General features: G+C 40.0%; 3 protein-coding genes across 6 annotated transcripts in view; 1 reads left to right on the forward strand and 2 right to left on the reverse strand.

Moving 5' to 3' along the window:
• The window catches only part of LOC144645107 (trifunctional enzyme subunit alpha, mitochondrial-like), a 24,673-nt gene extending 23,112 nt beyond the window's left edge, over window positions 1-1,561 (reverse strand). The window contains exons 1-3 of the mRNA XM_078504586.1: window positions 1,410-1,561; window positions 324-356; window position 1 (exon numbers count right to left, since the gene is read on the reverse strand). The exon at window position 1 is cut by the window's left edge and continues 70 nt beyond it. Coding sequence (XP_078360712.1) covers window position 1; window positions 324-356; window positions 1,410-1,491 — 116 coding nt within the window. The 5' untranslated portion in view covers window positions 1,492-1,561. The remainder of the gene's footprint in view (window positions 2-323; window positions 357-1,409) is intronic.
• Window positions 1,562-1,674: 113 nt separating this feature from the next.
• On the forward strand, window positions 1,675-8,823 carry LOC144645147 (N-acetylglucosamine-6-phosphate deacetylase-like). 4 transcript variants are annotated; one of them, XR_013569229.1, is made up of 9 exons: window positions 1,675-1,879; window positions 2,297-2,335; window positions 5,160-5,329; window positions 5,603-5,769; window positions 5,859-5,987; window positions 6,220-6,327; window positions 6,659-6,777; window positions 7,301-7,536; window positions 8,665-8,823. XR_013569229.1 is itself a non-coding variant. In XM_078504627.1 (9 exons), exons 1-9 carry the CDS (start codon window positions 1,684-1,686, stop codon window positions 8,196-8,198), a joined length of 1,212 nt encoding a protein of 403 aa, XP_078360753.1. In that variant the 5' UTR covers window positions 1,675-1,683; the 3' UTR covers window positions 8,199-8,823. The 4 variants fall into 4 exon arrangements, 2 of the variants coding, with proteins under 2 accessions (XP_078360753.1, XP_078360754.1); XR_013569230.1 differs by lacking the exon at window positions 8,665-8,823 and adding an exon at window positions 8,072-8,210 and having other exon boundaries at window positions 7,306-7,457; XM_078504627.1 differs by having other exon boundaries at window positions 7,301-7,457; window positions 8,072-8,823.
• LOC144645186 (uncharacterized) lies at window positions 8,107-10,874 on the reverse strand. The gene is made up of 2 exons (XM_078504674.1): window positions 10,783-10,874; window positions 8,107-10,590 (listed from the first exon to the last, which is right to left on the reverse strand). The coding sequence occupies exon 2, from the start codon at window positions 10,505-10,507 to the stop codon at window positions 9,602-9,604; it is 906 nt and encodes a 301-aa protein (XP_078360800.1). The 5' UTR covers window positions 10,508-10,590; window positions 10,783-10,874; the 3' UTR covers window positions 8,107-9,601.
• Window positions 10,875-13,393: the final 2,519 nt, after the last annotated feature.

The following is a 13,393-nucleotide window of genomic DNA, read 5'->3' on the forward strand; positions in this document are numbered from 1 at the left end:
CCTGTGGTGAAAGACAAAAGAACATTCTGACTAATGTTAAACATGCATGTAACATGTAATATAAAGAGCTCTAATGTATTCAATTTTTGCAAGGGTTTTATTTGAGAAGAGGTAAATATACAGTACAGTTCAACGATGTATCAACAATGCTTGCAAAACATTTAACAACCAGGAGAAAAAAGTGTGTGCACTGACTTTGAAACGTTTTAAACAAGTTTTACAACATGTTGTCTAAGTTTTTTTTTTACTTTAAACCTTATTTGTGCTCTTTTCTTCTACTGGCTAAAGTACATGAAGTTTTTTATAGAGAAACGTTGGCATACCTGCTGCAGTTTGTTTGGACCGGGAAAATGTTCCTAAATAAAGCAATATACAGTATATTAGTTGAACTGATTTTAAAAACAAATACCTCTTGCCTACATGTGCATTCCAGCTGCTGACCACAAAATGTGCGCTCTGGGTGAGAGATCGCTGTTAGGTGAGATCTAGAGGCACTGTGTGAGAGGAGTTTGCTGTCCAAGAACACAACACAGTGACCCTGGTAGTGCCAGGGCTTGAACCCAGACAGCTTGATCGAGAAGCCAGTGTACTAATAAATCATTAAAGCTGATTTCCAGTCCGTACTGCGCAGACTCGGGGTTTGTTTTCGTTTTTGTTTTGAATTTGTTGAAACGTTACACTTCGGTGACAGCATACATGAAGTTTTTTAGTCCGCCATTACGGTTCGTTTCGTTCAAGAATTTCCGATGAGCTGAAACGTCGGTTTGAAATAGCGTCAAGGTTCTTCTACTCGTTATCATTTGTTCTGCAAGGATATCTGGCGTTAATAATGAAGAAAAAGGTAAGTTTGTCGCGGAATTTTTAGTTTTGCTTGTAAACATTCCTTCATGTGGGCTGACATAAACATTGCAGCCGAGATTGCGCAGTACAGACTGGAATTCATCTTTAAGTCTCTTTGACTTTCACAGTTAGTTATTGATGTAAAGTAAATATTTTAAAATGTTGCTGTTGTTATTGTTTATGGGCTTTAATAGTCTAAAACTATTCAACCATTCCAGGTTTTTTGCCTCTTAAACTAACATGACCAGGAAGTGTTTGTAATCACTGAGGGGGTGGGACTGGTGGTGTGATTGTCATATTTGCGTGACCTTCGCACTGTCACAAGAAAAGACAAGCGAACTTCGCGTAACGTGTTTCGGTTAGCTATTGTTGACTGAAAAAACTTTCGGAATCATTATTCGCATCATGTACACTAACAACTAAAGCAAAAAAGTTTTAAAAGATAGTCAAACTATATTATATATCTCACGTGCAGCTTGTACACTACAATATCTAGAGTCTGCAAGTTCCACGTGAAAACAAACTGCGAAAATCAAAAGTTTGACCAAGTATTACAACAAATGAAATACCTGCATTGACTGTTGGTAAGAGGCGCCTTTTGGCAGCGATCGAAACCCGGCTAAATCCAACTCTTAGTGCTGAAGAAAGCATTTTGATTCCTAAGTAAACTGTAAAGAAGTTTACTAACTCTTTCCTTTGCCGGGGTTTTCGCCAATGTGCGCAGGCGCTCTTGTCAACGTAACATTTCTCCCAGAATGCTCTCCGCGTCTAGTTTCAAAGTTCAGACTCGCTCCCAGATCACCGTACCCTTGGTTGACCTTCACCTTCGAGTATAGCTCGAAAATGGCGGATTCTTTGATTATTTGTGCGAAAAACGTGGTTTTTCCGCAAGGACAATGCGAGGAAGGTCCATTTGATGTTGTTATAGAGAAAGGTTTGATTGCAGCTATTGACAAATGCACAGGGAAATGTGGCAGTGATAAATTAACTTGTCATTTTCTCACCCCCGGTTTTGTTGATATTCACAATCACGGCATGGGTAAGTTTAAAGTCCACGATTTTCCTTAAAATAAACAGATAAAAGCTCAAAATATTTTTTGTAATTTGTGTGTCTGATGATACTTTTACGTGTAATAGTTCATGTAGTTTCACGGGACTTTAAGCCTTGCGAAGTCCAGGGGAATCCCCCCCAAGGGCACCTACACCTACACCCCCTCCCCCCATTTTTTCCAGAAAATATTGAATATTTGGACATGCCCTTACTCTATTTGGTGCATTCATAAAGTCTTTAAATAAGACGCTATCTGAGTTTCAAGGCAAAAGCATGGACTATTCTACCCTTCCTACTCCCCTGGGATTCTATTTTTGAGATGGTTTTTTGGATAAAAAGTGCATGCATACCTTTCTGAAACTGATCATATCGGCAGGTACATTCACCCAACTGATTAATTTACAGGAGGAGCAGATGACGTTGCAGAGTTTTGGTGTAATCCAGGTATGTTTTGTATGTTTTTGCTTTTAATTCTCATAGTCACTCTGATTTAATTTCTGTGGTGACTGTGATTATTTTACCACTGGAGCAAACTGTTTTGACAGTAATAACCAGCCAGGGGTATTTGCAATGAAAAAACCTTTTAAACTTTCTGTGCTAAAACTGAATATTTTTGGTCAAAACTTGCAAAAAATATTACATGCCAAAAATTTCTTTTTGATAAATCTTCTATAACATAAGTGAAATCTTCTGCTAAAATTCAACTGTGCACTTCTGCGAAAGAATCTCAGTATGCTTTCCAACCAAAAACATAGAAATCCTTACGATGCAAAACTTAGACATGATTACCATACGACTCGCAAAACATTCAAGAAATTGATTAAGTACAAAAAATCGAAACATCTAAATTCCCAAATTGAAGATCTTGTTAATCACAAAGACAGTCATAAATTTTGGGATAACCTCAAATTAATGAAGGAAGGCCACAACCCCCCTTCCAACAATCATGATATTCCTGTTGACAAGTTGTATCACCATTTTCAAGATTTACACTCGTCCATAAATACCTCATCATTATTACCTCGCAATAATATTTTAGGGGAGAAACTCTTCAGCTTAGAAGAAACAAAAACCACCCACAATTATTTAGATACAATTATTACACCTGCTGAAATAGAATCTATGACAAAATTACTTCGATCAAAGAAAGTCCCTGGTCCTGACAAGATTCGCAATGAAATGCTAAAAGCTGGAATGCAATATTTTATCACTGCCCTTTGCAAATTATTTAATCTTATTCTGAAAAGCGGTTTCTTTCCTAGCACTTGGTGCGAAGGATTAATTACACCAATTTATAAATCGGGAAATAAAAACGACCCTTCTAACTACAGGGGAATATGCATTAGTAGCTGTCTCGGAAAACTTTTTACCTCGGTCCTCAATGCCAGGTTGAAAAATCATGTACTTCAACAAAACATATTACATCAAGCTCAAATCGGTTTTTTACCTAATCATCGCACATCAGATCATATTTTTACCCTAAGAACATTAGTGGATAAATATGTTAGTCATACAGCAAGAGGCAAACTGTACACTTGTTTTATTGACTTCAAGAAAGCTTTTGATTCGGTTTGGCATGATGGACTATTCTACAAACTTTTACATTATAAGATTGGTGGAAATTTCTATGATTTGATTAAAAATCTTTACTCAAAAACTAAATGTTCTGTTAAGTATGGTGACCAAAGGACTGAATTTTTCGATTATCAGAAAGGTGTACGTCAAGGCTGCATTCTGTCGCCCATGTTATTTAATTTATACTTAAATGAAATCCCTTTTTTACTAGACCGAAAAGACACAGATCCTATCGCTCTACCTAACGGCTCCAATTTAAACTGTTTACTTTACGCAGACGACTTAGTATTAATCTCTCACTCAGCTAAAGGTCTGCAGAAGGCACTTTCCATTCTTGAAAAATACTGTAACGATTGGCTGCTGTCCGTTAATCCAAAGAAAACGAAAGTTGTCATCTTCCAAAAGAAATGCAGGAAATCTTTACTCGACAAACATTATTTTCATATAAACAATGACAAAATTGAAATTGTCAACAATTACACTTATCTTGGTATAAATTTTTCTGCAAACGGAAGCTTTAGAGACTGTAAATCAAACTTAAAAGATAAAACAAGAAGATCCATCTTTGCTACTCGCCGTTACTTGGATTTTTCAAAATTGTCCCTTAGTGTCACAAATAAACTCTTTGATTCTCTCTTTCTCCCTATTTTACTGTACGGCTCAGAAGTGTGGGGTATCTACGATAAAGATGATTTCAACAATTGGGAGAAAGATGACATCGAAAAAACACACATATATTTTTGCAAACAATTCTTAGGAGTGAATAAACAATGCCCAAATGTTGCAACCAGAAATGAACTTGGAAGGCTTCCTCTAAAATTAGCCATCGAAACCTCCATAGTAAAATTTTGGATTCATCTTCAGAGCTTACCAGAAAATAACATCGCTAAGCAATGTCTACAGCTTTCTAAGGAGATGGCTGATAAAACCCAGACAGGTCTAATGCTTAAAATGAATCAGTTATGCAATAAATACAACTCGAGCTCTTTAATATTAAATGAAAACAACGGAAAACTCTTTACTTCTTACATTAAGCAAAACATTAGCAAAGCGTTAATAGCTCATCAACTAAAACTAATTAGCACAAACAGAAAATTACAATTTTATCATTCATTTAAAAAAGATACCAAAAAATCTAGTTTTCTGGACGCAATCAACAATCCTCACCACAGAACTGCCATTAGCAAATTTCGACTTGGGAATCACAAATTACGTATCGAAACTGGTAGACACACAATACCCAAGACTCCTATTAATTTGAGAATCTGTTCTTTCTGCCATTCGGATGAAATTGAAAACGAAATGCATTTCTTATTTTCATGCAAGCTATACGAAAACATACGTTTAAAGTTCTTTAATGAAATAACCGCCAAATATAGTATTTTTAACGAGTTTGATATTAATGCAAAATCTTTATTTCTTTGTAACAGCATTGATCCTGCTGTTTGTCGATCAACTGCTGCTTTTGTTTTTCAAGCTATGTCTCTTAGACATGAAACTTTATTTTCCAAATGATAAAATCGCATTTTTGTTTTATTTCTGATACTACTTGTAATTTCTCAAGTGTAAGTAGGTAATGCCATGTATTTTTATGGAAATACCTCAATAAATTGTTGTTGTTGTTGTTGTTGTTTTATTTCCCTTGGATATTAATTGGTGCTATATCTCTGAGTTTGTCTTCGATGCTTTATAGGGTTTACAAGAGCTAAGCTAGTTCAAAGTGGAACAACATCATTTCTGGCTACAGTTGTCTTTCCAGAACATCCTCTGAGCAGTAAAACAGATAAACTTTTACAAACACTGGAGAGCCAAGTTGGGCTCTTTGACGGAGAAGGGGCTGTCTTGGAAGGGATCCATTCAGAGGTATTAAGTTGGGAATGACCACCAAACATCACAGAAATCTCCTTGGAATGTGTCATTAGAGTAGAACTTGCAAACACCTCCTACCCTCTCCTGTACTCATGAAATCCCTACCCTTTTTTATTCCTTCAGCCCGAAAAAGGTACCCCTCTCAGGCCTGCACTGGGCTTTCCCATATAGTCCACTGAGGGAGACCCCCCCCCCCCTTTTTGCTTACAGAAGGTTCAACTGTTTGTGGCTTAACTGCAACCATTTTGCTTTTTGTTGGCCTGTCAGGGACCCATCATCACAGACCTTGGTGGCCTTCCAGGAAGTTATAATGACATGACTGCTAATGAGTTCGAGCAGCTACTTGATAAGATGCATCATTTAAAAATCATGACCATCAGTCCTCACGCAGAAGCATCTAGCAATTTTGAGAGAATAAAGTGTCTTCTGAAAAGGTAATGCTCATTAAAATTATAATTTAATTAAACTATTTAGGCCCAAGATTTGACCATTATTGATGAACTACACCCTTCTTGGTTTTCAGGGGTATAGGACCAGCTCTTGGCCATGATAAACAGGCCAGTGAAGATGAGATCTTGGCTGCTCTGTCACTTAGTAAAACTCAGCAGTTCCATTTGACACATCTTTTTAATGTCTGCTCATTCCACCACAGGTAAAAATGATTAATAAAAAATATTAACATTAACCTAATTAATGCGAAGGATTTTTCTCCAGGTCATCCTAATTTTAATTTGCTGTTATGATGTGAGACTTTGTATCACCCTTGATCGTCAAAAACAGTTGATTGATTGATTTGTTTTTTATCCATTCATTCACTCAGTGATCATTATTTTATTCATTCATGAGTTCATTTTCGTTTGTTTATTTATAAAGTTTCTTCTCAGATCTCCAGGTCTTGTCAACTTTGGACTCCTGGATGAATTGCCAAACCTTCCAAAGTACAGCGGCATAAAAACTCCCACAGTGGAAATCATTGGAGATTTAACACATGTGTAAGTCCATATACGTGCGACACAATGACATGTGAACTGATCATAAGCAGATTAATTCTTCTGTTAGTCAATGCATTTTCACTCTGTTATTCACTTTTTATTTTTTTTAAACCTGATCTTTCTTCGATCCTTATCTATCATGGAGGTTATGTTTCATAAAATTCATACAATTCAAACAAAAAGTTTGGTATAATCTTGTTAGCATTTGATTTAATTTGCACACTTTGCAGACCTACTTCAATTTTGAAAGCATGCACGGATCTAAAAAATGGCCATATTGATTTTAACCTTTCATCTTTTTAGCAGTTTCCTTTTTTGTTTTTGTTTTCAGAGATCCCTTGACGATATCATTACTGCTGAAAAGCCGTCACTTTCAGAACATTGCTTTTATAACTGACTGTGTTCTGGAAAGTATCCCTGGAAAAACCATCAAGTATGGAAACAGACAAAGTAAGGCCACTGCATTCGAGCCTTGTGGCCTATCAGGCTGGAGCTTTTCCCAGTTTCTATAGCATTAAGCGACTAGGAGTATTTCTACACCCCCTGGATGAGATGCTAGTCCATCGCAGGGTTACCCCCGGCATTAAATCTGCCAGTACCCATTTATACACCGACATAGATGGAGAAAGGCAGTGAGAGAAAAGTGTCTTGCCCAAAACACAGTGCAGTGCCCCAGCTAGGGCTCAAACCTGGACCACTTGATCCAGAGTCTAACTATTAGGCATGGTGGCCAAATGGTTAGAGTACACTCACCATTAGGTCACCGCACCTCCCTTAGTGCCCATGAAATACACCTGGGTGGAGAGAGGCATGATCTGCCAGGGCTTATGAATACCCAGGTTCCTCAACCCAGAGTACACTCAGTACATTCACTATTAGGCCAGTGCATCTCGCACAATCCTTCTTTGCTGTACAAGGTTCTAAAAAAGATATAGTAGCCAAGCAAATTTTTTCCTTGTCATTGTTCTTCTAGTGCAGGTCTCTCCCAGTGGCCGTACTCTATCGATTGTAGGAACAAACACCTTGGCCGGTAGTTGCAGCACTCTGCTTGACACATTTCACTCCCTGGTGAATATTTTTGGAGTTCCCTTAGGAAAAGCTGTGGCAATGTTATCAGAGAATCCTGCCAGGTAATATGATTACTGATCACTTAGCACTTTCATTCGGAAGCCCAAAATATGAATTATCTTGAATTGATACTAGTTCTGAGTATATTGGTTTCTTGGCACGCTTTGCGGTCCACCTTCGATGTTATAACTAGATGAATTACCTATCTACACATTTTGGGCTTATAGGGGTCATGAATGGTCCCTCATGCTTTCTCCCAAACTACTCCCTTTAATGACAACCTAATTCTTTTCATTCCTTGCCAAATAGAAAACACTGTATTCAGCAATGGTAAAAAGGTAAGGTAAAGTCTGTGTCCGCGCCATGAGGCTCATACAGCCGGAGCTTATCCCGGTTTCCGTAGCATTAAGCGACTAGGAGTATTGCTACTCCCCCCTGGATGGGATGCTAGTCCATTGCAGGGTTACCCCCCAGCAGTAAATTCGCTGGTACCCATTTGTACACCTGGGTGGAGAGAGGCACTGTGAGAGTAAAGTGTCTTGCCCTAGAACACAACGCAGCGCCCCGGCCAGGCCTCGAACCCGGGCCGTTCGACTCGGAGTCGAGCGCGCTAACCATTAGGCCACCGCACCTCTCACTATTCAGCAATATATTCACATAATTTTTTTTATTTAAGAATTGCCAAGATCACTCATACTGGACTCATTGAAGTGGGGAAAAGAGCAGATCTACTTTTATTTGATGAAAAGTTAAACCTTTCAAGGACAGTAGTTTATGGACGAGTTGTCTTTAAAACAAACTAGACAAGATACCTGGGCAGTTTACTCAAGTACATTACTGACATATCAGAATATAATTTTATAGTCTATAGATAATTTATAACAACATTAAAAAATTTATATGGAAGTATACATGGATTTTACAAGATTTATAGCCTTAATAAAACTATAAAGATCTGAATTACATTGTTACATGAAAATTTTTACAAGGACTATAATTTATGACATTCCTTCTGAGATTGGTTAAAAGCCAGTTACTCTAACCATGGAAGCAAGAAATTATTTTAGGCCTAGTTTTATAGTTACAGTAATTATAGAAACACTGACTTCCAAATTTTGGGAGAACTGACTGTTTCAGCAGATATCTTATTCTTCCAGATTTTCAAATGCGTGTTACCATAAGGTTATGGAATGGGAAAATCAGACAAGATCTATAGTTGTAATACAAGAACTTTGCATATTAAGTATATGAACACTAAAACTTGGGGAGGGTCTCCCATATGAAAGAAATGGGGTTGCTTCCCCACAGGAGCTGGACAAGCGGCGTGTCTGTTTGCATGTTCGAAATAAAATGATATTTATGAAGATATGGAAAGGGTCTTAATATTTGTAAACTTATTTCAAGTAATGTCTATGCTTAAGCTCAAAATAAATGTAAACTAACCTCAGCTGTTGTATTTTGGCATTTTTACGGCGCAAAACAGGAAATTCAGTTCAGTGATTTGGAGGGATTTTGCGTTGCCTGTATAACGTGTAGTAACAGACAATGTAGGTTTACTTTTTTTTAATCTCAAACATAGACATTACTCAAAAAAAGTTGACGAAAATAATAAAGTAAAGTCTGTCTCCGAGCCATGAGGCCCATACAGCCGTAGCTTATCCCGGTTTCCGTAGCATTAAGCGACTAGGAGTATTACTACTCCCCCCTGGATGGGATGCTAGTCCATCGCAGGGTTACCCCCCAGCAGTAAATTCGCCAGTACCCATTTATACACCTGGGTGGAGAGAGGCACCGTGAGAGCAAAGTGTCTTGCCCAAGAACACAACGCAGCGCCCCGGCCAGGCCTCGAAACCCGGGCCGTTCGACTCGGAGTCGAGCGCGTTAACCATTAGGCCACCGCGCCTCATATTCCCATACATTTCTTATTATATCAAACATACAGACAGACACACTGCCTGTGTGGATGCCCTGTGGCTCCTCTTGACAGACTTGTGCCTAAGTGATTGGGTCTTCCTTTGGGTGTTCGGGACAGAATGCCAATTTTTTTTTTGCCAAGAGTGGTCTCTTTTCAGTATTTTAGAAGCTAACTATAAAATTTTTGATGCATATTTCCTCAATTTCATGTGGGAGCCCAGAGATTACAACAACTTTATGTTAAGTATTTGAACATTAAAATTGTTCCACTGGCAATAAATTCTTCCTATTTTCAACTTTTTTGCGCATGTGTATTTATCCTTATTTTAATCTTCCTTGGTTCATTGTCTGGGCTTCTGTCCAGGAGAGATGATTGCACAGTATGCGATGCGCTAGACTGCGTGTCAGCAACTGAGCAAAACCATGCTGGGAAACCTATGCTCACTGCAAGAGCTGTGACATCAAAGTAGAGTTTAAGTGTGTTGATAGTAACGCTGTATAAAGATCCTCCAAGCAGATAGAATGGTATGAACATAACAGCAAACATAAGAGCGCAGATTGTAGTAAAGTGAAACAAGATGGATAGGCATTTGAAGAAAATGTTTAAAATGTATTTTGCTTGTGACCCTGTAAATGGAGAATTATTGTAAAATAAAGTTACAGAACACGCCACGTAGATAATAAATGCAGATTTAACCTTGATACGTCCGCAGAGCAATGAAAACGAATGCGAAGGACAGTTTGCTCCGCTCAAAGTGCCATACTTGAGAAGAGGTATGACTTTTGTGTAAAAAAAGGCGAGTACTGCACCCCCAATCGAAATTAACGAAACCAGGAAAAAGGCAATCTTGCGTTTTCTTTCCTTTTTAAGCTCGTCTTTTCCTTGATTTGTCACAAAAATACCAGCTGCATTTGCAATACACACTAAAGCTGAAATTTCTTGAACTGCTGTGAACAGTCTGCAAGTAACAGGCCCTACCATCCACAAATAATTTCCTGGGTTTATCAGATAGCCCAGAAATGGCCACTTAGTCAACAACAACAGATGAACAGCCAGGCAATAGGTGTTGGCGACCACCTGAAATCCAGTGAGGGCTTTCAAGGCATGTAGGTTAGTCCACTTGTATTTACTGTGAACCCAGAAAGACCAATTCATCCATAAACCGAGAAGCAAAGAAGTGATGATAAACAGCTCCATCGTGCAAAATGGTGTAGCGTTAAAATGTAGATCTTTTTTCTTTCTGAAGGCTGAAGCTTTGTCTCAATCATATAAATTCAAGCCTGGATTCAAGATAAGCTTAATTAAATCCAATAGCTTTTGACCGCAAGACTGAGAGGTATGTTTTATACAGAAAGCTAAATATGCAGAAAGTAAGCTTTCGTACGTCACGTAGCTAATCCAAATAACTGCCAGGCTTCTTCTTCGCAGGTACCCTGACACAGATGGCGTAGAATGCAACAAACGACACTCACCCGCAATACAATGACTCACAAAATAACGTTAAACAATGTGTCCTCTGTCCTGCACTGTCATTCCGCCATCTTTGCGAGTTGTCGATTAATGGGACAGCGGAATCCAATTAGGGAGTGTGATACGTTATGTACAAAGTTTCCGAAACATGCGGTCGTCCAAAAAAATGTGCCCGTTTCGGGGTCGTCTTAGAGTAATTTAAAGCTAGTAAAATTTTGTTTATTTTTGTTTTCTATTGTTTTAAAGGCAGAAAGGGAATGATCGCACATACGTTCTTCCTGCCGCCCTTCCCCCGCCCCCCTCCTTGTTCCCGCCCCTGTACTCGCCATAAAATCTGGATGGTTCTGTCCAGTTGAGCACTAGCGCCGTAACTTGAGGGGGGCCGGGCACAGGAGGCAGTTGCCCCCGCCAGGAAAACTAAATTTCTAACATAGTGTTAACAAATTAATCGCTTAACACAGTAAATAAAGACCACATACACAATGTTTGGCAGTAAATGGGACTAAAGGTTGTTGGGTGCACCCTGGGATAATATGAGGGTGGCAGCAACACACCCTAAAAAACTGAGAAATGCAATAAGGGCGGCAGCAACACACCCTAGTGGCAGTACATAATAAAATGAGGGTGGCAGCAACACACCCTAGCAATGAGCAATGCAGTAAGGGTGGCAGCGACACACCCTGCAAGGTAATGGAGTGAGTAGAAGCTAAGGTGGGGCAAGGGCCCCACCCAGCCTGCTACGTGCAGGTAAAAGTAGCAGGTGTGCACCCAAGCCAGTAGTCCAGCTTTATTAATAAGGGGAAGGGGGGTGGGGAAAATAGAGAACTACGCGAAGTAAGCTACAGTTGAGCTCTATAGTGCACGAGCACGCAATGTGAAACAAAATAGCACGCGACACACCTTAATAGATAGAAGCATAACTTGGTTTCGATTACGGTTGCTAACAATGAAGAGTTGTTTATCCGGATGCTAGCCATCTGAAGTTCAGTTATTGTTGTAAGCTAAGGTAAATAAAGCAGCTCTTACACAGAGCAGAGTCACGCAATGTCCCTTGTGCGAACTAAGTACTCGGAGTGTTTGTAGACAAATTAATTGTGAACGAAGACAAATAAAGGCTGCAATAAGCTCCATTAGTTAACTCTATTTTACAAGTAAAATATACATTAACAAATTAATCGCTTAACATAGTAAATAAAGACCACATACACAATGTTTGGCAGTAAATGGGACTAAAGGTTGTTGGGTGCACCCTGGGGTAATATGAGGGTGGCAGCAACACACCCTAAAAAACTGAAAAATGCAATAAGGGCGGCAGCAACACACCCTAGTGACAGTACATAATAAAATGAGGGTGGCAGCAACACACCCTAGCAATGAGCAATGCAGTAAGGGTGGCAGCGACACACCCTGCAAGGTAATGGAGTGAGTAGAAGCTAAGGTGGGGCGAGGGCCCCACCCAGCCTGCTACGTGCAGGTAAAAGTAGCAGGTGTGCACCCAAATTACTTCCCAAATACTGCCTGCTTAGTTAAACAATATTATTACGGAAAACTTGGGGTGTAGCGTCCTTGGAGTGGATTCCATATCCCTTGTCCTTTAGTGCTTGAAGCAGCCAGCATGCTGGGAACCTTCTGAAGGAGAGAAGGTGGGGTTCTAATGTAGAGAGTGAAGCAGTTGCTTGACCACCTTCCAAGTGTTTGGATTAGCCAGGGGGGCAAACCCGCTTCGGCTGCTGAGGTAGCAGCACCGATCCTAAAACTATGGGAGGCATAGAGCTCTGTTGAAATGCCGAGACGTTGGAGGAGAGTGCGAAGGGTCGTGGTGACTTTAGCTCTTGTGAGGTAGTGACCAGATTCGAAGACATAGAGTGGGGAAGCACCCCTGGTTGGACGCAAAGCAAGGTACTTTCTGAGGGCTCGGACAGCGCAAACAGAATGGTGGGACGGTGCGATCAATAGCGAGCAGCCCTGACGATAAGGGTCTGTCTTGGATGACTTCAGATGCAAGGTGAGGCACCCTTCGGCGGTAAAGGATATATCAGTGTTGGATAAATGCACCAGTTGATTGAATTGAGTTGCAGAAGGTGCAGTGAATTCACTGGAGCGCAGAAAACCTTAGAAGGCCAAGGTAAATGCCGACTGTTTATTTTTGTTTTCTATTTTTTTAAAGGCTGAAAGGAAATGATCGCACATACGTTCTTCCTGCCGCCCTTCCTCCCCGCTCCCCTCCTTGTTCCCGCCCCTGTACTCGCCATAAAATCTGGATGGTTCTGTCCAGTTGAGCACTAGCGCCGTAACAGTGAAAAAAAGTCCGTTAAACTCCGCTGCGGGGGCAAACTCCACTATAGCTAAATTCAAACACTATGTTAGAAATTTAGTTTTCCTGGCGGGGGCAACTGCCTCCTGTGCCCGACCCCCCGCCAGGAAAACTAAATTTCTAACATAGTGTTTGAATTTAGCTATAGTGGAGTTTGCCCCTGCAGCGGAGTTTAACGGACTTTTTTTCACTGTTCACTAGTCACTCCTCTGGGGGGGGGGGGGGGGTGGCTCCCGTCAAAAGGATAGGTGTATGCCACAACCTGGACCTGTATGCTAAAACCTGGACCTTGTTTAAGG

This window comes from Oculina patagonica, chromosome 3 (assembly GCF_052425735.1).
Source record: "Oculina patagonica isolate OP01 chromosome 3, crgOcupat, whole genome shotgun sequence".
Classification (NCBI taxonomy): Eukaryota; Metazoa; Cnidaria; class Anthozoa; order Scleractinia; family Oculinidae; genus Oculina; species Oculina patagonica.

What these genes read in the sequence shown, in the direction of transcription:
- LOC144645147 (XM_078504627.1), top strand. Translation starts at nt 1,684, where the DNA reads ATGGCGGATTCTTTGATTATTTGTGCGAAAAACGTGGTTTTTCCGCAA. An exon ending in AGAGTTTTGGTGTAATCCAG is followed by an intron (nt 2,336 to 5,159) that starts GTATGTTTTGTA and finishes GATGCTTTATAG; the next exon opens with GGTTTACAAGAGCTAAGCTA. An exon ending in TTATCAGAGAATCCTGCCAG is followed by an intron (nt 7,458 to 8,071) that starts GTAATATGATTA and finishes TTTTTATTTAAG; the next exon opens with AATTGCCAAGATCACTCATA.
- LOC144645186 (XM_078504674.1), bottom strand. Translation starts at nt 10,507, where the DNA reads ATGGAGCTGTTTATCATCACTTCTTTGCTTCTCGGTTTATGGATGAAT.